The following is a 23306-nucleotide window of genomic DNA, read 5'->3' on the forward strand; positions in this document are numbered from 1 at the left end:
GTTGTGCTTCAGTTCTTCGGAACTTTGCATGAGCCCTCCTTTTCCTGTGACCGGGTTGGAAGTGCTCGTAACAGTACGGCACTTTTGAAAATGTTCATTATATATGGATGCAGGCTCAATATGCAAAATTGGAAAATCTTAAATGCCATGAAATGTTGTTATAACTGATAAAGTGTTTATCTGGGATCGTTATAAGTGGGTTCGACGGTACTTTTTTTTTTATTATTAAAATATCCGATTGTTTGTCCCCTCTGCTGTTTTCATGTAACCCGGTTATAACAATGGGATTTTCTCGGCACTTGAATGTTGTTATAAGTGGGTTCAACTGTAGGTTCTCTGACATCTTCAAAAGAATGTGCCTGGGAAATAATGTGAACTCCTGCTGCCATTGTAATGAAAACATTTATTTTTTTAAGTTAGAAGTCATGCGCTAATTGGTTTACTTATGCTTTTCTAACCCTTATAATGGAGCATGGACACAAGAATTTTTGTTTTTGTTTTTAATGGATAATTCAAGCCTATTAATCGCCATATTGAGCTTCAATTTCTTGAGTGCAGCAAGTATAATTAATTACATCACATATTAATTCAGCCAATTTGTAACATGCCCAGTGTGGTAGGACATCGGGCTTGATGCCAGTTTTCTCATAAGATCATAAGACCACTCTCTCTGTCAAAAACCACTGATGCCCCATTTAGCCTGGATGGTGCAGTAGTCGTGGGCCATGCCATGATCCTATGACATAAAGCATAGTGTGTATCAGGCACTTGTGGTGCTCTCTCAGGAAAATGACAGCAGCGGACTGGTCTTATCCTGTGTTGAACATGGAGAATTGAAAGAATGGTGGACCGGGCAGTGTGTACCCAGTTGTCAGTTACACGCTGTGGGAGATACGGGTTTCTCCTCCGTACTCTTGGGGACAAAGGAACGACAACACAGTAGTGCAAACAGTCACAAGGGCATTTATTGCACCTTTCATAGATCAATGCCTGCTAGCCGAGTTGCTATCCCCAAAACATGCCGATGGGCGCGCGACAAATCTAGAAGTCCGACTTACCGCGACCGCATTGCGAGCGAATATGTTCGCCCCATGCTGGATCCCAACGCCTGGTCGTTCGCGTGTTCGGTCACGCCAACGGTCGTGTGTTCGAAGGCGGCCACGCGAGGCGGTCTCGCAGAAGCATGGTCGCAGCGCGCGCGGAATGTCCACGCTGTTCGCCGGCCCGCCGGGAAAGAGGCAGCGCCTTGTCCCTCGGCGCCCGAGTAACCCCGCCGCGGTGCGACGGTCGCGCCATCTCTCGCACCGCGCTTGCACCACTCCGAGCGCCGCGGGCGCCAGGCCACGCGAGCCGTGCGGGAAAACAGCATATCAGGGGATGCGTGAGAGTCGCGCATCCCCACAACGCTCATAATGTGGTGCATGGCCACTGTGCCGGACCGACTTGGCATGCACATTAGCAGCTTGCGATACCAAGTACGTACATATCTGCCAGCTCTTCCGAATGTTTCGTAATGTTTAGGAATTTGAGGTCCATCTGCGATATTGTGAATGTTGTGTCAAATTTTATGAAAAGTTCTGCTAGTTAGTACCGAATCTTCTGTTGTTGGTGGTTGAATAATATTGCGGAGGTACACTTGATTTCAGCAAGTTGATACAGACAAGTTCATGAAGCAACCACAATTGGCAACCGCAGTTGCAGCAAAAGTCACTGTGATGTGAAAACTATCAGATGTTTGTCAGTTCTTGCTGTTCCATATTTGCTATTGCTTCTGTGCTGTAGCTATGGGTTGATCATCGTTTATAAAGGGCCTCACCATCCCATAAAAGGCATGCGCTTAATGCAAGCTTTAAAGAAGGAGGATGCCTCCTTTCCAATTTCCCCCTTACCCCTCAATGTCTCACCTTCGGGATATTTACAAATTTTAATGCATATAAGTTGACAGGTAAGCATGTAACTATTATTTAGTTTCTGTGATGTAACCGCATTGGTTGCATTGGACTGTCTTTTGGCTTGAGATGTTGCCTTTTGGTCTTTGCAGCATGTCTGGCACAACACAGCCACTGATGAAGTGTCGACGAGTGTTCCAGTCTTTAGTGACATTATCAGTAGAAGAGTTATGTGAGGCAGCGGATGCCCTTATTGCTCCTGTGCGGCTGGGAGTGGCTCGCCCCACGGCATCCTTCAACCTGGTTTCTTCTTGCATAGATGCTATTCAGGTCAGTCTTGACAATTTTCAAGCGAGAACACTGTCCCTTGTGATAGCTTTGTGTTGAACTCGTTCCTTTGTTTTTACATAAGCGTTCAGGGACTACTGCCTTCAATTAATAATAATAAAAATAAGATGCTTTTGATTAACTGCTTCCTGACCATGGCCGTTGTACTTGGGTCAGCACTGCATTGCATTTGAAGACTGCTGGGTGCTGTATGAAATTGCTGTACCGTCTACAGCATAGCCTAAGAAGTGCACTTTTGTTTTATTAAGGAATAATCTTGTGCTGTGTAGAGGCCATATTTAGTGAACATTCAGAGGCGTGCACCCAATAATCTCAAAGGCGACAGGCACTCCAGTGAACCCTTGTGAGAGCGACAACGGTCTCGCGATTCTGCTGCGTCCTCGGGGTGGTTGCTTGCATGCTACTAACAGCAATGAGCATGATGTCAAACAGATCATGCGAGCTTATTTTGCATTATAGAAACATGGGAGCTCATATTGGATTATAGAAACGTGCAGAACCAGCCCAGACTTTTGTCAGATGTTTGAATGAATAAACAAATGATTTCTGGTGTTTTACCTACAAAAACCACGATTTTATTATGAGGCATGTGGTAGTAGCAAACTCCAGAATAATTTTGACCATCAGGGGATCTTGAATGTGGCATTTTTGCATTTCACCCTCATCGAAATGTGGCCGCCGCAGCCTGGATTTGATCCCGTTACCTTGTGCTTAGCAGTACAACACCATAGCTGTTAAGCTACTGCGGTGTACCGTCAGCTGTTTGACAGTGAGCTTCGTTTTGTGTCACTCGACCAGCATGTCCAACAAATTTCTTTTCAAGTGTGGTTTGGGTTCATGCATTTTGGTTCAGTTTGAGCTGAGCTCCTCAGCGAAAATTTTGAATGCAGCAAAATAGTTTGAATCAGGTTTCTGAACTGGGCTGAAACGATTTAGGAAACTGTGGCTCCCGTTTTTGGAAAAAACTGGCAATGCTTTTGCTTTTGGAGAAACATGCAAATTCTTTTGGGTATTGTGTAGAACTAGTCTGGACCATTTTATTTGGCGCAGACATTAAGAGCCATTAGGATATTAAAGGGACGCTAAAAGTTACACTAAATTTAGACTGGTAAAGGCAGTATTCTTTCAAAATGATTTTCACTAGGATCTCTGCATGCATTGTTTATAAGCTTTATGGCATTCCATGCAGTGTTGTGGTCGCAATCGAAGCCATGGTTACCTTTTCTTATGGGAGCTGTGGTCACACGTAGACCTACAACATTGGCTTCCGACGGTCGCACTACATCTTTTGTTCTCAGTGTAGGGCATTACCATGAGAAGCCAACATTGTTAATATACCTGCCTGTCTGGCGAAAAGCTTGCATCTTAAAAAAAAGCCACAATAATTAGATGCCATGCACTGTTCTATATATACATGTTCAAATTTGTACATTAAGTAAGCATTGTAGGACCCTGTGCAGCTATGCAGTGTGTTATACATTACGCCTTCTCTAAAAAAAGAGTTGCTTGCTCTTGCCCCTACTCTAACAAATGAAGTAAAATACCAGACCTAAAGCTTACTTGCCCATGTATTTGTGTTCATTTTTGTAAAAATGAACGAATACTATTAGTTCTGAGACATTAAGTAATATATTTTTGCAACTGAGAAGTCACAATTAACAGTTCACAACGTATTCCTGTGACTTCTAGGTGAATTCGTAAATTCAAGCTGAAATATACAGGAGGCAAATAAACAAGGAAAACCCTGAACCAATATGCATTGTAAGGTGCATAGCCTTGGCAGTAATGCAAAGAATAAAAAAATATTTTTGTGAGAAGTGTGGTGGGTAGATGGGTGTGCAGTCTTCCCGCATGAGTATGGGGAAAACGGAGAGAGCAAGGTCACAGTAACGTGATCGAGTGGGCGCGAGGAGAGTTGGGGTCAAGTTGGCATCCCCTTTTTTAGTGTGGCTGTGCATGGATATCAACCAGGCTGAGCACCTATGCTGCCCTTGTGCCCTGTTGCAGAGGTAATCTGCTGCATGTGTAAAGACTCGGTGACCTGAGATTTAGCTACGCTGCCCAGGGCATTCTAGAGGTAATCTGCTGCATGTGCAAAGACTCGGCGACCTGAGATTTACCTACGCTGCCCAGGACATTCTAGAGGTAATCTGCTGCATGTGCAAAGACTCGGCGACCTGAGATTTACCTACGCTGCCCAGGGCGTTCTAGAGGTAATCTGCCGCATGTGCAAAGACTCGGCGACTTGAGATTTACCTACGCTGCCCAGGGCGTTCTAGAGGTAATCTGCTGCATGTGCCAAGACTCGGCGACCTGAGATGGCGTCGCAACATGCGTCGTCTTCCTTAATGTTTAGTGCTGGAGGTTGTGTATTCTCGAGTTTTGGAGATGCAGTAAAGCGAGAGGCAGACAAAGCAGTCACTCCTGCGTCGTTCTGCTGCAGGCGAAACTATCAGCCACGGGGACGGAGCATACGCAAAAGCTGTGGGAGATACGGGTTTCTCTCCTCCGTACTCTTGGGACAAAGGAACGACAACACAGTAGTGCAAACAATCACAAGGGCATTTATTGCACCTTTCATAGATCCATGCCTGCTAGCCGAGTTCATATCCACAAAACATGCCGATGGGCGCGCGACAAATCTAGAAGTCCGACTCACCGCGAGCGAGCGAATATGTTCGCCCCATGCTGGATCCCAACGCCTGGTCGTTCGCGTGTACAGTCACGCCAACGGTGTCCAAGGCGGCCACGCGAGACGGTCTCGCAGAAGCATGGTCGGCGCACGCGCGGGCGGTTCGTCCGTCCTGCTCGCTTCCCGAACCCAAAGAGACCAAGCGCCTTCCCTTTCGGCGCCCGAGTAACCCCGCCGCGACAGTCGCGCCATCTCTAGCACCGCGCCTGTACCACCCGACCGCCGCGGGCGCCAGGCCACGCGAGTCGTGCGGGAAAACAGCATATCAGGGGATGCGCTATGCGGAAAAAACATCAGAGGACGCGCGAGAGTCGCGCATCCCCACAAAGCATGGCTGGCTTCGCTTCATGCCGCCTATGTGAAGATATCGTCAACATGGCATGAAACCGTGTCTTTTGTCCCCGAGTCTCAAATTAAAAAAAAAAAAAATTTTCTCATTCAGTTTGCTTTTTCCGATTTCCGATAACTAGCGAAAATTTTGTGGCTTCTTTCATTAAGGAAATTCTATGAACTGTACTATTTGCATAAAAATCAGATGTAATTATAGTGGAATTTTGATATGACGAAGCGAATTGCCGATTTAACAGACTTCGGTATATTAAGGTTTAACTGTGTCTTCCATTCCGGCTTCTCGCGACGTGTTCAAGCGAATTGCCTTTCAAACAAAGGGGAATGTCAGGGAAGTGCTATAAAAGAATATAATTACATAAATTTGCTGTGTCGCTTATTAATAACCATGCACCACGAAACGAAGTTCACTCTCTCTCTTTATTGAGCTGTCACTGTCTGCACTTTGCCATGGAGAATTTCCAGGAAACTCCATTTGCACTGCAGAAGCAACAGCAGTCAGTACAAACTGCAACATGCGTATAAGACAGCACGACTATACTGTGCTACTGTGCCTGAATACAGTAGATGCCTTCACCACAAGCAGTGTCCTCCTTGATGACGCAGTGCTGGCGACACTTCATCTTGAAAGTACATGCCAACCATGCAGGCCAGTGTACCACTAGTTGAGCCGACCATGCGTAGAGTTGAGGGAACCATTGAGAACCATCACTCCTCGCACGTGCAGAATTGATGCTACAAGCGTCGGCAATGATGACCTTGGTCTGAACCTGTGGTTGAACCAGTTGGGATAGATTCCAGAAAGAAAATGCCTTGAGCTCAGTTTCAAGATGTTAGAAAAAATATCGGTTCTAATTCAGTTCAAGATAGCTCTTAAACTCTTGTTTTATTTTCAGTTCCGGTTCGGTCTGACACCCTGCTGTTGAGAACTCCCTAGTCCCTTGTGTGACACAGTAATTCCTCAACTCACTAATATCATAGGTCCTATTTAGAGATTTACTTTGTCTCCTACAGCATATAGCAGATATTTGCAACTGTGAGCTACATGAAGTAATGTTCTGTTTAAATTTGTAGAACTTATTAAAAAGAGGCAGTTTCCATGGGCAGAAAACATCATTATTGCAGCTCGTATTTCTGATGAGTTCAAACATTGAAACATTCGTATGTGGCAGTTGAGATTCGAACAGTTTGTATATTTCAGTATATAATTCTTTGTCTTTTTCAGTGTAACGTAAGCATTTCGTGTACAATTTTAGTCAACTTTTTATCTCGCAAATTATATTACACATTACGCCTTGACATGGTCAAATTTAGACATTCCTAGTAAAGCACGTTTTTCAGGCCTCTTGAAATATACAGTGGTGGAACAGCTGTGCCAAGAGTGGCCCTTTGTGCCATCCTGCTTCGACACGGTGTTTTCACAGAAAATTTTGCCATGCCTGCGCCAAATGAACCTTAAAAACAGCAGCCTCCTTCCCTTGATGCTGCCGTAATAGTAAAATTAAAACCAAATCGTAAAGCATGTTGTCATCGGCCATCATCATTGTCATCATCATCGTCATCAATAGTCAACGGAGCAGCCATAGCCCCCGATATATTGAAGGCTGTCGGCTCTCCATTTGCTGTTTTAGCACTATTGTTGCATTTCTCTCTGGCAGATGTTCCAGTGTACTGCTGCTGCGCACTCTTTATTGTCGTTGTTGTTGTTGTTTGTACTGTACAGCGGTATACCTTGTTTCAGCATAGCACGGAGATGGCTCAAGGAGTATGTAGGTTGAAAATGAAGCCTCGAATAATGCCTGGTTGTACATTGTTTAGCATAGTTGTTGCCGGTGCTGCTTTAAAAATATTTCGTAATTCTTGTTCTCACCTGCTAAATTGCTTACGAGTTGGGACTATCTTTGCAACCCTGCATGATATTAATTTATTAGCTTTCACATGTTTCACGGCACTGCTATACACTGGAAATTCATTCATATGTTTTTCAACTGACCACGAAAAAAAAGAAAAAGGTTGCTGCTGGGAAAACGAAACAGTGAGGGAGGCCGCAAATCGCCACAGTAGCATCAGAAACGGCTCTGAATTGCTGCCAGTACATAGACTTCTTGATGCTCACACTGTGGCTAGGGACGGCATGTGTGCACATGTAATAATTAATGGACATGTACATTGTTCCGAGATAATGGCTCTTGGTATGCTTCACCACAATATTTTGCGCATGCTTCACTGGCTCTATTGCGGTGAAACTGACTTGAGAGAACTGGTGATTACGCGCTCTTGCTGGCTCCAGAATAAATGTAGCCCTGTGCATGGTTCCCGGTTGGTTTCGACTGATGCACACTACTTCAGGTGCTTCACCAACTGCTCTGTGCATGTTTTCTCCCAGTGTGCTTGTGCAACCTCGGTTGCTAATTGCAACCTTTGGTCACTGTATACATTTATTGTGTCCATGGCAACGTGCGAAAGCAAATTTTCCTCGGTATGGTTAAATTTACGTGACCACCGCATTCAAACTCAACGCAAGATGCAGGAACATTACAGAATAGCAGCGTATCAAAGGGGAACATAATATATGGGCGTAAATGGGATTTAGGTCAGGACTGTGAAAATGCGGCTTAGCAGCTAGGAAAACGCAACTGTGAAGAACTGTCAATGGGGTTTCGCTGTATACAGGGTGTTTCTCGTAACGTGAGCCAAGGATTTTAAAAATGTGGTTAACTGCAACTGAATGAAACCAACAACATGTGGTTTCATTTATATTGCGCTTAATTTATTAACTAAGATCGATTATACAATTTTTTTAATATTCACTTTCGGGCCTAGTGAATTTCGTTGTAGAGGGCATTCGAAAATGAATGATACAATTTTTTGTGGCAACATACATGCTGCGTGGCGATTTTTTGCAGCATTTAAATAAAGAATGCCCGGGAAATATGAAATAAAACCACGTGACTGTGCTTATGTGCTGCCCTATTGCAGCGCTCTCAACCGTGCTTAGTGTGAAAGAACCATGTGCATGGACTGTGGCGAAGTGAGTGGCCGGGGCTCTAGGAATGTGCTTCACAGTGCGTCGGCATCTTTGACGGTAGCACATGGAAAGGAAGCGCCGTTGTCCCTGATTCGCGATAGGCTCAACGCACTGTTGAGCACGCTGCAATACGACAGCACGTGAGCGCGATCACATGGTTTTGTTTCATATTTCGTGGGCTTTCTTTAAACACTGGAAAAAATCGCCACACAGCATGTACTTGCCAAGGTTGATGACGGGGCGTTTTGGTATAGCATATTAGAGGCTCGATTGCGTTGATTGCACTTGTTGCATGTGTTGCACGCGCGCGCGCGCGCACACGCACGCACGCACGCACGCACGCACACACACACACACACACACACACACACACACACACACACACACTTGCATATTACTACATAAATAAAATTTGCCCATAAGCTTGTCTGCTGTGGTCCATTACAGTCTATTATAGCTGGGTCCATTAAAAGCAAGATTGGTTGCATTGATAATATGTGCAGAACAAATTGAGAACGCTAGTCTGTTATATGCTAAAGTGTGTTGTGTGCAGATCCATAGTAATGGTGTTGACTGTATATGCGTATGAAAAGCTGTTCTAATAAAAATGACAAAAATAGTTCGATAACTTTCAGGTCCATATGCCTTATTCACGCGCACAAAGCCAACTCCGGTATACAGATGTTGACTGTATAAGTTAAAGGGCTCCTGAACCACCCCTCAGGTTTGGTGAAATAACAGGTAGTCCATTGGTCACATGCGCTGCTGTGAATATCTCAGCCAAATTTTGCTGTCGTACATGGTTCGTGGGGCCCGCAAGCAGATAGCAAAGTCGCCTTCCTGTAAAACGTTCTTTTAAACAGATGCCTGCTTCCCTACAGTCTTAAAGAGACAGTCTTACGCTTTGTTTTGTAATAAAGCATTTTCCCATATGTGACTGCTATTGCTAGCTGCGGTCATCTACGTAGCATAGATACCGCGGCCGCTGTGGGCGTGCTGACGAGTCCACTGGCTAAGCACACTGCAGCTCGTCGAGGACAACTGCGTTTGGCTTACGTTTAGTGTGTCGTAGGCACCAAAATTGGTAATGGCGCCTACATTAACATCCAAATGAAATTCTAACTGCGTGCCACGGTGATATTTAGAAGGCAGAGCGTCGTGGGCACGCCTCACTGTGCCGTAGCCCTTGCAGTGCAGGGTATTGAATAAGGAAGGGGAGCACAGTTGAGGCTGTTTGATTGCCAATAAACTCATTGAAGTACTTTATCCAGCCAAGTATTTCTGAAATGGCCTATTTTCACTTCAGATGCATTTCTTCTCATCAATAAAATGTTGTTCGGGACCCTGTTGAGACCATATCTGGCATATATAGCAGATGTGTGTTGAACACTGTGCCGAAACTGCATGTCACTGCACCAAATCAGAATTTTGCCTGTGCCAAGAGCTGTGGCAAAAGGTCGAGTGGCTGTTCCACCATTGCATGTGGCATGTTATAACCTTCAACGCATACAGTGGAATCTCTATATAAGGAAGACTGTTATAATTATTTGATACAAAGAAAGTAAATTTAAGATGTGGTTGTTCATGTTTTAATTAACCCTTTGAGGATCAATTTTTTTTCGCCATATGCGACCCCCCAGGGTCGATTTTTTTTATTGCAGATTTCAATTCTTCTTAGGGACTTATTTCGAAAAAATTTATCGTAATTTTTCTAGGGTGACCATAAAGTAAAAAAAAAAACATTTTTGCGTTGGTATATATGTACTCTTCTTTCATGACTAGCAACAATAAAAAAGAAAATAAACTTATAAAAATAAACAAAAATGATGCATTGTTATACGCATAGCTCAAGGCTTTGAAAATGTGCACATGAAAATATTTTGCAAGACTCAAATGTTCCTGCTGCAAGACTCAAATGATCCATAGCGTAATAGAACTGTGTAGGTGCGCGCACTCAAGAAAACTGTGTGGTTGTGTGCCCGTCAAAAAAGCAAAATGTTTGACAAACTTCCGCTAATCTTCATCTTATTGCCAACCACCAGAAGCGTTTAGTTTTCACGAGTGTCAAAAAAAAAAAAAAAGCACTGGAAACATGCACGGCGCCATGCCTCCTATGCGCACCCCTGTGAGCACCAAACGAGTGAGAAACAAGCAGTCGCCCTTTGAGCGATTATAACGAGATAGTCATCAGTTTTGCAAGCGCAAGAAGCCGAAACCGCCTGCAGAACAAAACCCAAACCGCTGCCCGCCTGCGTGCCAATGTGCGAGCGTTAGCATATAGACGCGTGGGAGCGAACTAGCGCTCCTGCGTGTCTAAAACAAAGCGAGGGAGGCACGCAAAAAATATTCCCTGTATTCCCACATAGTGGCAGCACATGACAGAAAAGAAAAAGTTAGGAAATTGTCACGCTTTTTAAATGTACAGACTGCACCGTAAATATACGGCGTCAACCATTTTTGGACTTATTCGTGGCGCCGTATATTTACGTCATTGACCCTCAAAGGGTTAATGGGTTTCCTCCTGCTATAACAAGACTGAAAGTGTGGTTTCTTTTGGGCTGTAGGCAGGCAATCAAGGGCAAAAACTTGGTATAATTTTGAATATTTTTCTTTTCTATTTTTTTTTTCAGTGCAATGTAAGCATTTCCTGTTTAATCTATGTAAATGTTGTATTTCACAAATTATATAACATGCCCTGACATGCTCAACGTTATATGATTGGAAAGAACATCTTTTTAGATTTTTTTTTTCAGGTATGGCATGTTACTACAACCATCATCATATGTTCTATAATAATAATAATGCCTTTGATTAAAATAAGTGCTGTTCTTTTAAATGTGCTAAGAGTACATTTGTGTCAACTGTTTGTGTGCAAGCTCGATTGCAAATTATGACTGGAAGCTTGGCTGGATGCGTACAATCAAGGAAACTTCTTACCATGTCCATTGAATGTAGGCCACAGATGCATAACAGCCAACTCTCCCAAATTTTTCTTAAGGTTTATGAATTCAGGGTTCTTCAGTTTTATAAAAAAATAAGTTCTGTTCACTTGAATACCTTGCAGCTTTTGAAAGACTGTAGTTCCAGCATAAGATTGCAAGAAAAATGCTTCAACAGGAATTGATGGTACTTGTGCTGCCCCCTTGTCGCAGCACAAGAGACTACATGCCAGAGGGGTGCGGGTGTACCTGCTTCAAACAAGCTTATTCAGACCAGTTCCGAAGCAGGCCAAGTTGTTATCAGAAAATTCACTAAAGAAGTCATTTTGATCTAGAAACTATGTGTTGCTTATCAATCTCTGGTGTTTCAAGGTTGCTGCTTAATGTCTGCTTCACTTAAAGGTAAATGATCGTTAATAAATTGCTAAATATAATAATTGCTAAATGCTAATAAATTGCTGAAAATAAATTTTTATCTCTGCAGAATTTTTATGAATTTTAAAGTTCACTTGTTGGCAGAATTGCAATAAAAACTACGTGGCCCACGGCTTCGGGCGCAGGAGCGGTTGCGGGGCCACACCGCGGCACTGCCATTCCCTTCGTGCGCCTGCTTTGAGGGTGCACCCTCAAGCACCCTCAAAGCTGGCGCCCGATGGAGATAGCAGCGGCACGGTGTGGCCCCGCAGCTGCTCCTGTGCCCTGAGCCGTGGGCCACGTATTTTTTATTGCGACTGTAGGTGAACCATTAGTGCCGTGCTAGATTTGAAGGGCCTTCGGCTTCTGTGTGAGCCTGCTGCGCAGTTTGCAACGAGGTCTAAGGAATAGGCTTTAGCATTCTCAGTAAATTTGTTGCCGTGCAGAGGCGATTTTTAGCAATAGTGGAGCGGTGCAGCTGGTAAAAGCAAAGATGGCAGGCACTCTAGTATGGGAATACTGAGCGAGCCCTCGTTAGTACGACGTGGGTCTCACCATGCTGCTGTTTTCTCATATGATTATTTCATTGCTACAAATTATCTATAGTCATCCATATTATCTGTAGTACTATAATCATCAGCTGTTTGGTGGCGAGCTTTAATTTCGGTTTGTTGACGACTCACTCGTTCTTTGTGCCAACTGAGATGCCACAGAGATGTTGGCAATATTGTAGGTCCTACTTACATTATCTCCTACAGCATATAAAGGAGATATGCAACCGTGAAGCTAGAACAGTGTGATGTTCCGCTCAAATTTGTGGCACCTACTAGGAAGAGGCAGCTTCCATGTTCCATGTTCATGATGATCTAGAACGTTTAAAGTTGCGTAAGCGTTTTGTGTATTCCAGAATATCTTTTTCTCTCCATGTTTTTCAGTGTAACGTAAGCATTTCTTATACAAACTCAGTAAAGTTTGTGTTCAGAAATTATATTACAAATTAAAACCTGACATGTCTTTCAAATTTATGTCTTTGAGAAGCATGTGTTTTAGCTTTCTTTTGCCATGCGTTATAACCATCACCATATAATCACTAAAAATAATAGTGCATTCAAACAAGGCCGTTCTTTTAAACATGGTATGAAAAGAGTTAACTGCTTCTCAGTGTTTCATGTGTGTGCCAGTTATGGCATAAGTTCCATTACAAACTATGACAGGAAGGTTTGCCAGATATGTGCGATCATAAAATGCATCTGCATTTAACTCTTCTGCCCCGGCCATGAACATGGGTCATGGAAAACTCGCGAGCACTGCGCTTGATTTCACTGCTCCCAGTGCTACAGTGTGCAATGTAAAAGGCTACAATGTAGTCAGAAGAAATAAACTTTAATTTTTTGAATAATTCATTTTGTTGGCCTGTGAAAACAATTTTTGAAGAGCATGCAGAGGCATGCACCTTGCGATTGTGAAGGCGGTGGGTGCTCCGGTAGCCGGGCCGTCTTGTAACTGACATTGGTCTCGTGATTCTGTTGTGCCTTCAAATGATTCTTTGGATGCTACTAGTAAGATGGAGTATGGAGATTATACCAAATTATGGGAATTTAATATAAATGATGGAAACCTGCTACACCAGCCTTGACAGTTGCCAGCTTTCCGGCATTTAGTTCCGTTTTTCGTCTTTTTGACAGCAGACTTATTTCTTGTACCAATCGATATGTTCTACGGATCTTTGCAATGTTATGTTTATTGTTTACAGTGTCCCTACGGCATATAGCAGACATTTGCTGCTCATGTTCTAGCATAATGTGTCGTTTTATCCATTATTTGTGCCACTTATTGAGAAAAGGCAGCTTTCACTGGTGAAAAAACATTTTTTTGTAGTACACGTCACTTGTAAGCTTGATCATTGCAACATTCCTAAGCTGTAAAAAATCGAAGTGAGGAATTTGTATATTTCAGAATATTTATTTTGTTCTTTTTGTTATCAGCACAACATTGTAAGTATTTACTGCACTTCCTAGTAAATTTCATTTTTCACAAACCCCAACATGTGTTTTTAGAGTTCTAGAAAGTACATTTTGTGAGCATTCTGTTGATATATAACTTTGGTTTGTAACCCTGGTGTACTCAATAAAAAATTCTGTACTAAAACCTTTAAAAAAATTGAAATTTTTTCCATGGTAAAGGAAGAGCTGACAATTTTATATAGCAGCAGCAGCAGCTGGTAGAAATCATGTGGTCATCACTGGTTTGATAATTAATTGTAATTTTGCTGACTTTTATTTAGTGGCTGAAATCACTTATTGAAATTGCAAAATCGAAACTGGTCAGGGCTTGAATCATAGTTGTTTTTACTGTGTTATTGGAAGTTATTAGATACCTGCGAATATCAGTGACAAAATAAGTTTACATTTCGTCCCACAATTGCCCAAGGGAAGCTATGTGGAAAAACGTTTGTGCGTTTCATGGCAAGTTTGGAAAGTGTCATCTCGAAACTGGTGCTCATCTTAAGGACACTATAGTAAGTAGATGGGGCTTATGCGCTAACAGTCTTCAATTTTGCAAATGCGGTATGTACACCAAATTAATTAATAAACAGGCTCAACAGTGAATTTAGTTTTGATTTCAGCCACTGTTATGAACTTTGCCCAACAAAAACTATGTTGAATCGGGTGTTCTTAATCAGTTGAACGTTGATATAACAAACTTGAATAGGATGAATTATCACATATATGAAGTAAATCTAAAATGTTTCTTGCCAATACCAGCATGTAAGAAAGGCATGCTTATAATGAATATTGGACTTAATGAAGGTATGGTCATCTCGCATGCAGCTTCATTTTAACAAGGGTTGACTGTACTTTGGGACGGTATTCGCTAGAATAGCCCTTGCAACCTAGTGGAGTAAAGTAGTATTTTGAAGATAATGTGTACTATCGTTTCCAAAATGCCAGAACGTTTTTATGAATGTGGTTTTATACTGACTTAGCATGTTGGCATACACTCTTAAAACAGTTGCACCCTTTGGGGTGTGTATTCGTCACACAAAGATAATCGTCATCTGTCTTGCTCGTGTTTCATTTCTTGAAAATGCTGCTCTCATTATTTTACTGTCGAGAAAGCTCTGTCATGCTGATAATGCGCATACCGTTTGTGACTTGGAAGTACTGGGCTCGCAGCGTTAAATAAAGGAAATGTGGGCAAGACAGATGACGATTATTGTTGTGTGACAAATCTACACCCCAAAGGGTGCAAGTGCTTTTAGAGTGTAGAGGCTGTGGTGTTGAGCTGCAAAGCCCGAAGGCGCAGGATCGAATGCTGGCCGCTGCGGCCAAATTTCGATGGGGGCAAAATGCAAAACTTCCCTTGTACTGTACATTGGGTGCACGTTAAGGAACCACTGATGGTCAAAATTAATTTGCAGTTCCACACAACAGTGTGCCTCATAATCATGAGGTTTTGGCATGTAAAACCCCAGAATTTAATTTTTTTTTCTACTGAACACATTACGCCTTATACAGAGTCTGACCTATATATAAGAGTCTTGACCTATATTCACAATCGCCCATCATCATAGCAATTTTCTAATTATCTCATCAATCACATGACTGGCTACTGCCAAAGTGCCAGCCAGTGAGGAAACACTGTTGCATATGAGGAGTATTTTAATATGGGCCTTCATTTGTAGTGTGGTAACAAAGAAGTTGGATCAAGGTATTTATTAGAGCTCCTAGTGTTTGGTTTTTCATGGAGTTGTGTCATAGGTTAGTCATTCTCGTTCGCCTCTTTAAAAATTGTGTATATGTCTTTGTCACTTACAGGGCAGTGAGGAACTGTTTGTTGTAGAACCAATTGTGCCCCGTGCCAGTCAACCTGAGATGGTGGCGTCACCTGCTGAGCCACCCTTGGGCCAGAATCCTCTGTCCGCCAGGCAGCCACTGGGGCTCAGGGACGCATTAGACGACGACGAGGCAAGCGTATGTGATGTTGGCTTTGCTTGCGTAAAAGGAGTTCACATGTTTCAAGAATGCTGTTCCAGCTGTAGTGTTTGATTGTTTGATTCCTACTTGGCAGTGCAGCAAGAATAGCTTTGGAAGGGTGACCTTGTAGAGCAAGTCACTTTCATATGGCCGTAAAGGTAGTTGTGCTGATAGCGCCTAATGATGTCCTTCAGTGTCACCGATAATCGCTTAGCGAAATGAGCCTGTCCACAATTATAGGGATGCAAGCACTGATCCTATCTAAACAAACAGATCTCTCTGTTGCCATTTTGGAGCAATAATGATACACTGGTTCATATGTGCATACATCTCTTGCTTCTCCTTTGTGGGAATTCCATTCATTCAGCATTGGCATTGTTAAACCTGGCACTTTGTTAACTGAAATGGGTTTTATATTTGGTGATATGTTCCCAGGTAAGGCAGCCCTAAAGTAGTTTCGCAGCATGAGACAACTTGAGTTGCATGATCGTTAAATAAATTATAATGCCTTAATACTTGAGGCACATAACTTGCAGGTTTGAGTGTAATATACTCAACAGTAAAGGCTATCTGTAGATGAAAAAGACAATAAAAAAGTATAGAGTTGTCGATAAATTCGACTTCGCGCTGCCATCTGCTAGCCGCCTGGTCAGCTCAAATGGTAGAGCGGCTGTCCCGGAAAGGCGGTGGTCCCGGGTTCAAGTCCCAGACCAGGACGAATTTTTCTTCGACTGTGAGGCTGTTCTTTCAAGGAACCTGTATGGGTTTCCTTTGTAGCAATTGCTACAAACAGGTGGATGTCTGATTTTCCCTTTATTGATTCCTTCTCTCCACCTTGTGGGTTTCCGCAGAACTATTATGTCAAAAGTATTGTATGCCACAGTCGTTACTGCTATGTCCTACTGTTGCCTTGCTTAGTGATTTGTCCATGTAAAGCCAGGTTATGTGTACTAACTTTATTGCTTGTGGTACACAATCATTTGTTTGCTCTTTTGGTTTCGTTAGGTTGATGTTGTGGACGGTGCTGTTGGGGAAGATCCAGATCACGAGGAAAGTGAACGGGACGAACGGATGGAAGCCTCTGAGCATGATGGCACGCCAGCCCATGAGCACAATGATGAAGGTAGGTGGAGTAGTGTACGTGTGCTTTTTGCTAGAGAAGATGGCCGAGGTTCACAAAGAGTTTCTGTGCAGAGAGCGACAGTGACAGTGACCCAGACAGTGCGTCATACCAGAGCAACCAGGACAATGCCAGCGCCCAGAGGAGTGCCACAACTGGTGCCACGGCAGGGTCTGATGCTGGTATGCATGTCACTGTGCATGTTCCGAAAATGCCCGAAACTTCTAGACTTTGCAAGGAAGCTGTATTTTACAATAAATGGATGCACTTGCCAAGAAGAGTTAAAAAACAAACAAACTAGAAAACATGTGCCACTTCTCTCGTTTACTTCATTTCTGTGCAAGGCAAGGCAGTATTTTTGTGTAGGGAGAGTAATACAAATGGCCAGCAGTAGGTGGTATGGTGCCTCCCTTTTTGGAAAGCACGAGCATAATTTTATCACATTCCTCAACAAACCAACTATGAGAACATAATGTGGTATTGGATCTTGTGGATTCCTTCACGACTCAGCATGTTGCCAGTGTGAAGCTGTACACATGACAAATAGGCTTCGCTAGCACGGAAATTTGGTCTAGTTCTCTTTGCGTGACAGACTAATTGCAGCACATGAGGGACATAGCGAACAGGAAAATATTTGCAGAAATAGGCGCATGCACAAGATAAATGACGCTCATTGGACGGTTGAATGCTTTTATGAGCCCCTGGGCCCATTTTTCTCAGCCAGTCAATTTTGGTAATTGGCCAACTTTCTTAAAACCTAATTAAGAACACAATGGCTCACTTGAGCTATAACCATTGTGTCCATGACTCATACTAACATCCATTGAAAGTTTGATAAAGTGACCGGCATATGTCCTAAGTGCACTCATCTTGCTTTGTTTAAGTTTGTGAGTATGCTGTGCTAATTTCAAAGTATCTATGGAAATATTTTTTTTCTCCTGAATCAGCATTTTCATTATATTGGATCCTGACTGCTTTGATTGAGATCATGTGGCTTCTGTTTCGATCACTGTTTTGAGCTCGCACACTTACACGTCAGTGGGAATGTGCTTGGATGTTCTTCAAGTTGAAAGCCACTTTCGAAACTAACAGCAAGGGATGTACAATATGGCCACTAAACTCTGACTGCTTTAGATTTTGGTTTGCAAATATAACGTGAGACGCAAATTATAACTGCCAAAATGTGAAAAAAAAAAAAGAAAATAACTCAGATTTATGTCGAGCATTATAAAGTATGAGCGGATAGCCTGCTACTGTTGGTTTTCTTACTGCCAAGTGCCATACAGAATTACTTTTACTGTAATGGTGCCTGAGTAAATGGATTTTGATGTGGATTTGTTGTAACCATTGGCAGTAATGGCGTTAAACACTGAACTTTGCTGCAAGGGCCTGCTGACTGACCATTTGTGTGCTGGCATTTGTGCAAAGTATTATGCATGTTTACAACCTGTTTTACCTGGTGTAAACATGTTGACTGGATATTTGAAAACTAACTCGCCGCAGTCACTTAGTGGCTATCCGTGTTGGGCTCCTAAGCACGAGGTTGAAGGATCGAATTCTGGCCACGGCGGTAGCATTTCGATGGGGCGAAATGTGAAAGCACCTGTGTACTTAGATTTAGGTGCATGTTAAAGAACCCCAAGTGGTCCAGATTTCCAGAGTCCCCCACTACGGCGTGCCTCATAATCAGATTGTGCTTCTGGCACGTAAAACTCCATAATTTAATTTTTTTATATCCGAAAATTGTCGCTAGGGTATCGAAGTCTGCTAGCAGTTCTTTAGAACAGTGCTCTATTTAAATAATAAAGGATGTGATCAGAAGCAACATTTACTGCTTTACTGCCTCTTCATAATGTGACAGCAAGCAAGTGAATAAACATGTAATTTCTTGTAACCGTGGCAATAAAGTACCTTACTGAAGAGAAATAGTAAATGCACTTTTGAGACTGCACTATGAGGTCTAAAATAGTAGCTAAGTAAATTTCTATAAAGATAAGGGATAAAGCAAAGCAAGAGTTTGTACATTGTGGAATACACATTATTATCAGAGTCCGAGGCAAGTGAGACAGTCATGGAAACATTTTGCTATGATGAAAAGCGTAATTTACCTGCTTATCGCACGTTAGAGTACTTGAGATCAATCACTGTGCTTCAGTTTCATATATGGACATGTCAAGAAAAAGAAAAGATGTCTATTGACTAGGAGAGCTGGTTTGAAACATTGAGAATGCAGGGAAGTATAGTAGTATTTGACCTGGAAAGGATCCCTGGGACTACTAAGATAATCTTCCAGCAAGTTGAGTAACATGTATAGAAACCACAATCTGTTTGAGGTTTGAAGTGTTTGTGTCCCACTCAACAATCAATAATACTTGCAGAGGACGAGTCTGCTGAATCATCCAACATGGAGGAAGAGGAAGAGAGTGAGGCTGGCGACACTGAGCCTGACACAGAGGAGCTAGCGCTGCTTGACGAGCAACTGGAACGGCGAGGGGGACCGTCGAGCAGTGGGGGTGGGCCTGGGGGCCTCGGTGGCTCTCGACCAGGCAGCCTGGCCCCCCAGCACCTGCAGTGGGCCCTGCGACAGAGGGACCCCGCTGGCCGCTCGCATGTGACCTCTTCCGGTGAGTGTCAGTCTCCCTCTTGGGTGTGGCTTGCCCGCAGTTCTCGCAACGTGCAGGCCATGGGGAAAAGCTGAATTTCTTTATGGGGTGTCCACACAAGGGACTTACGTGGCTCTGGGATGAAATTATTGATGACATTGTTTCTGGTTAGCCGCCTCTCTACCTTCTTCAAGTGGCAAGGCCACCTGTGAATGCTCAACACTTCTACACCAACTACAGAATTTTCAGAAGCAGGCTACGTGGTGAAACCAGCCGTGCATGACATTCGGCTAGTTGGTGTCTGTGGCTTCAGGAATGTGGGACAGTGGAATAAAGACAAGCAAATATACACCACAAGCGCTTGTGGTTTCTCTTCCAATGTCTATTACAGTGAAACCTCGTTAAACCTTAGTTGGCTCGAGCTCGAAAAAAGTACATACTAAATGGTAGTACTTCTTAATTGAAATAGCGTGAGATGGGAACTACAAGAGAGTGCAATGAAAGAGCTGAAAACCGGCAGTATTTATTCACTTCGCGCGTCAGAAGTCTCTTATTATCGTTTGGTGCCAGCAGGCTAGCAGCAACGACGGCGGCCCCAAACTAACTTAAAGGGCCCCTCGCCAGGCCACATAGGAAATTTCATTTATACACTGGAAGTTCTTACGTTTTCTTTAGAGAGTGTTCTTCTATAAAAAAATTTCAGATCGGTTCATTAATAGCTAAGATAGAAATATTTCAGTGCCGCGAACCCATCATTTCAGAGGTCGAGCGCCACTGCCAAAAGAGACCCTCTCCACTCGCCCCGTCTACCCTCCGCACGTGAAATTCCTTCCCTGCATTCTCCCATACCGGAGCTCGAGCATCGCATGACTCGCACGTTGTTGGTTCCGCCTTCATTATTTGTTTTTTTCTCCTCACTTTTTTGCGGTGCGGCGCACTTCCGCTGTGGGAGCGGTTGTGATGTCTCGTTTCGCGGAGTGCACGATTTTGCGCTCTGTGCATGAATACACCTGACTAGTGGTATAAGTCAGTGCTATATGAACACTGGTGAAGACACAAGTGGGTCATAGAGCTCGATCGCATGCTGGAACACACTAGAAAATGACATGGTTTCGGTGTCTGTGCACGACTGCACGACGTGGGAACAAGCAGACTAAACGGAAGTACATCTCTGTTGCTGCGGTGCGAAGTAAAACAAAAACACGCAGACATTCGGTTCATGTGTTTTATTATTTCTCTAAACTTTAATTCATCCATGCAACCAACAGATTGCACAAATAACAGATGTAACCTTGAGTAATTCTCGAAGTCACGTGTCACTACAAGTGACGTCGCAGCACAAACACGTGTACATCATCCTCCGTCTTGGAGCACGGTGGCCCCGAGGAGAAGGGCAAACAGCGTTCGGTTTGAAATTTCAGATCTTTCTCCGGCACATAGCAAAGCAATATGTTGGAACTCTCCCGTATGCAAATGCCCCTTCACAGCCAGGAATGTCGCCTGAATGAATGTGTTGTTAGGTGGGCCACAAGTAAGCAGGAGATTGTTCCGAGACGAGTGTACGCCGTCACACAATCTTGTAGAGGTTGAAGCATGTTGGGCTCGTTCATAAGCATACCAGAATCAATGTTGAGCATAAATGTTGTGCACCTTATTGTTCAGCGAGTTGCTTGCTTGCCACAGCATTGTTCACAGAGCTGGCCTTTATCTACTTCTTGTGCTTATAGGAGTTGTCTTCAAGATGAATGCATGCACATCATGATAGCAGGCTCCAAAGAAATCAGCCTTCCCCCCCCCCTCCCCCTATGACTAACATATTCTAAAGTCTTAAATACTTCTTTAAAGGCCAACTGCAGTGAAATTTTCGACCGCGTAAAAAGCTTAGTTTCAGATAATTTAGACATGCAGTAGCCTGTGTGCAAAATCTTACGCTTGAAATGCAGCTCAATTCGTCACAAAGAGCTTGCAAAAATAGACGTTTTTATCAGCGAACAGGCCTTGCACGTCTGCTAGTCGCAGAGTTAGTATACTTTGTCAGCTGCTTCGTGCGCTGTGACAACGCTGTTGCGCACAGGCGGTGTTCTTTTAATGCGAAGTATTCTCCGAGTCCAGCCGATTTTCTTTATCTGGTTGTCCTTGTTCAACAGCAGGGCCTTGATGTGTTCTGCCTCCTCTCGAAGAAGAGCGCATTGTGGTGGCCAAGCTAAAGGTGCGGTGTAGTCCGGCTTAACGTGGGCGCGATTTACGCGTGGTGCAGTTATGCTAAATCGGCAAAAATTGGACGCTCTACAGTCTTGTGGCACTGGTATAGGAATAGAGCATGTCCTATCGCACGCCGCAGCAACTGAAACGGGGGGCATCGTGCGCTAGCTTGGCTGACCAGCAGCATGTTGTTCGGGTTCACTGAAGCGAGTACGTTGCGTTTGCACCTTCAACAAACAAAGAAGTACTCGCTCGCTGCGCATTTTTCGCTAGCGCTGCCGCAACAACTGATCGCTGTGCTGCTGCGGGTCACGTTTAAAGGGCCCCTCACCATGCCCCATAGCAAATTTTCGTAAAATGCTGAAAATTGTTACATCTCCTCTAGGGAGCATTCTGCCGCAAACATTTTTCAGATCGGCTTATTAATAATAATTAATAGCAGAGATAGAAATATTTCAGTGCCGCGAACCCATGATTTCAGGAGGCGAGCTTAACTGCTTAGCGAGGCACTTTCTCCACTTGCCCCGTCTAGCCTATGTAAGCGAAATTTTTTCCCTGCGTTCTCCCATTCTGGACCTCCACTATCGTGTGTTGCATATGTCACGGGCCCCACCTTTATTGGTTTTTCTCCTTGCTTTTTTTTTCTTTCTTTTTTGCGGCGCTGTGCATTTTTGCTGACGGCGTTGCGCATAAGCCGTTGTGATTGTCTGGTTTTGCGCAGTGGACGATTTTGTGCGCTGTGCACATGGACACATGACTAGTGGTATAATTCAGTGCTACACAAATACTGAGGTAGAACAGGTGGATCGCAGAGCATGATCACATGCTGGAACACAGTAGAAACTTGGCATAGTTTCGGTACCTACGCACGTGACTGCACAACTGTGGGAACGAGTAGACGAAGCGGAAGTACATCTCTCTTGCTTCGGTGCAAAGTAAAACAAAAAACATGCAGACATTCCATTTGTGTGTTTTATTATTCCACTAAGCTTCAATTCGTCAATTCAAGCAAGAGATCACACAAATAACAGATGTTGCCTTGAATAATTCTCGAAGTCACGTGTCACCACGAGTCACTATCTGGCTTGGAGTGCGGTCGCCGCGAGGGAAAGGAAAAACGGCGTTTGGATTAAAATTGCAGACCTTTCCGCGGTGCATAGTGATGTAATTCTTTGCAAACACGATCGTTAGCGCGCATTGTATGCTCTGCACTTGCCAGCTCAAAATGGCCAGACTTGGTGAGGGGCCCCTTAAAGCGCAGGATAAAATTTTAGCTATATTGGCGTCTCCGGCATGATGTATCCAACTTCACGAGCCACTGCCTGGCACGCCGGAAGTGCTGAACTTGTCGACTGATGAGACTGACCAGACAGCCACTGCCATTTGTAGTGAACGGTGATAATTAGCTGAGGCTTGGCACGGCCAGGCTAAAGGGGCTCGGTTCTAAGTGTGCATAAACTCGCAGCCAGACAGGACTGCAGCCATGATAACTATTCGCCCATTTCACTGTGGCAGCATTCCATTCCTGCATACCTCTGCGCCGCATCTACACCATTCCCACCGCGTCACGTTCTCCTTCGTGACAAATGCAGCCTGCGGTTCCTGCTCGTTTCTGGCGCTATGTCAGAAAGGATTCGTTCGTCTAGTTCGACGCGTCCGATGTAGAGATGCGCGAAACATTTTGACAATGATGCACTACCGGAATTGATCACTCGAGAATATCGCTCTTGAATACAACTTATCTTT

General features: G+C 43.7%; 1 protein-coding gene across 11 annotated transcripts in view; it reads left to right on the forward strand.

Moving 5' to 3' along the window:
• hyd (E3 ubiquitin-protein ligase hyd) overlaps nt 1-23306 on the forward strand; it is a 173635-nt gene that overhangs the window by 87444 nt on the left and 62885 nt on the right. For 10 of the 11 annotated variants that reach the window (XM_050171479.3, XM_050171482.3, XM_050171480.3 and 7 more), the window contains 5 exons: nt 2042-2219; nt 15477-15632; nt 16641-16758; nt 16830-16937; nt 19134-19379. In XM_050171479.3, coding sequence (XP_050027436.1) covers nt 2042-2219; nt 15477-15632; nt 16641-16758; nt 16830-16937; nt 19134-19379 — 806 coding nt within the window. The remainder of the gene's footprint in view (nt 1-2041; nt 2220-15476; nt 15633-16640; nt 16759-16829; nt 16938-19133; nt 19380-23306) is intronic. The other variant, XM_055066540.2, reaches the window with a different exon arrangement.

The sequence above is a fragment of the Dermacentor andersoni genome, chromosome 6 (assembly GCF_023375885.2).
Source record: "Dermacentor andersoni chromosome 6, qqDerAnde1_hic_scaffold, whole genome shotgun sequence".
NCBI lineage: Eukaryota > Metazoa > Arthropoda > Arachnida > Ixodida > Ixodidae > Dermacentor > Dermacentor andersoni.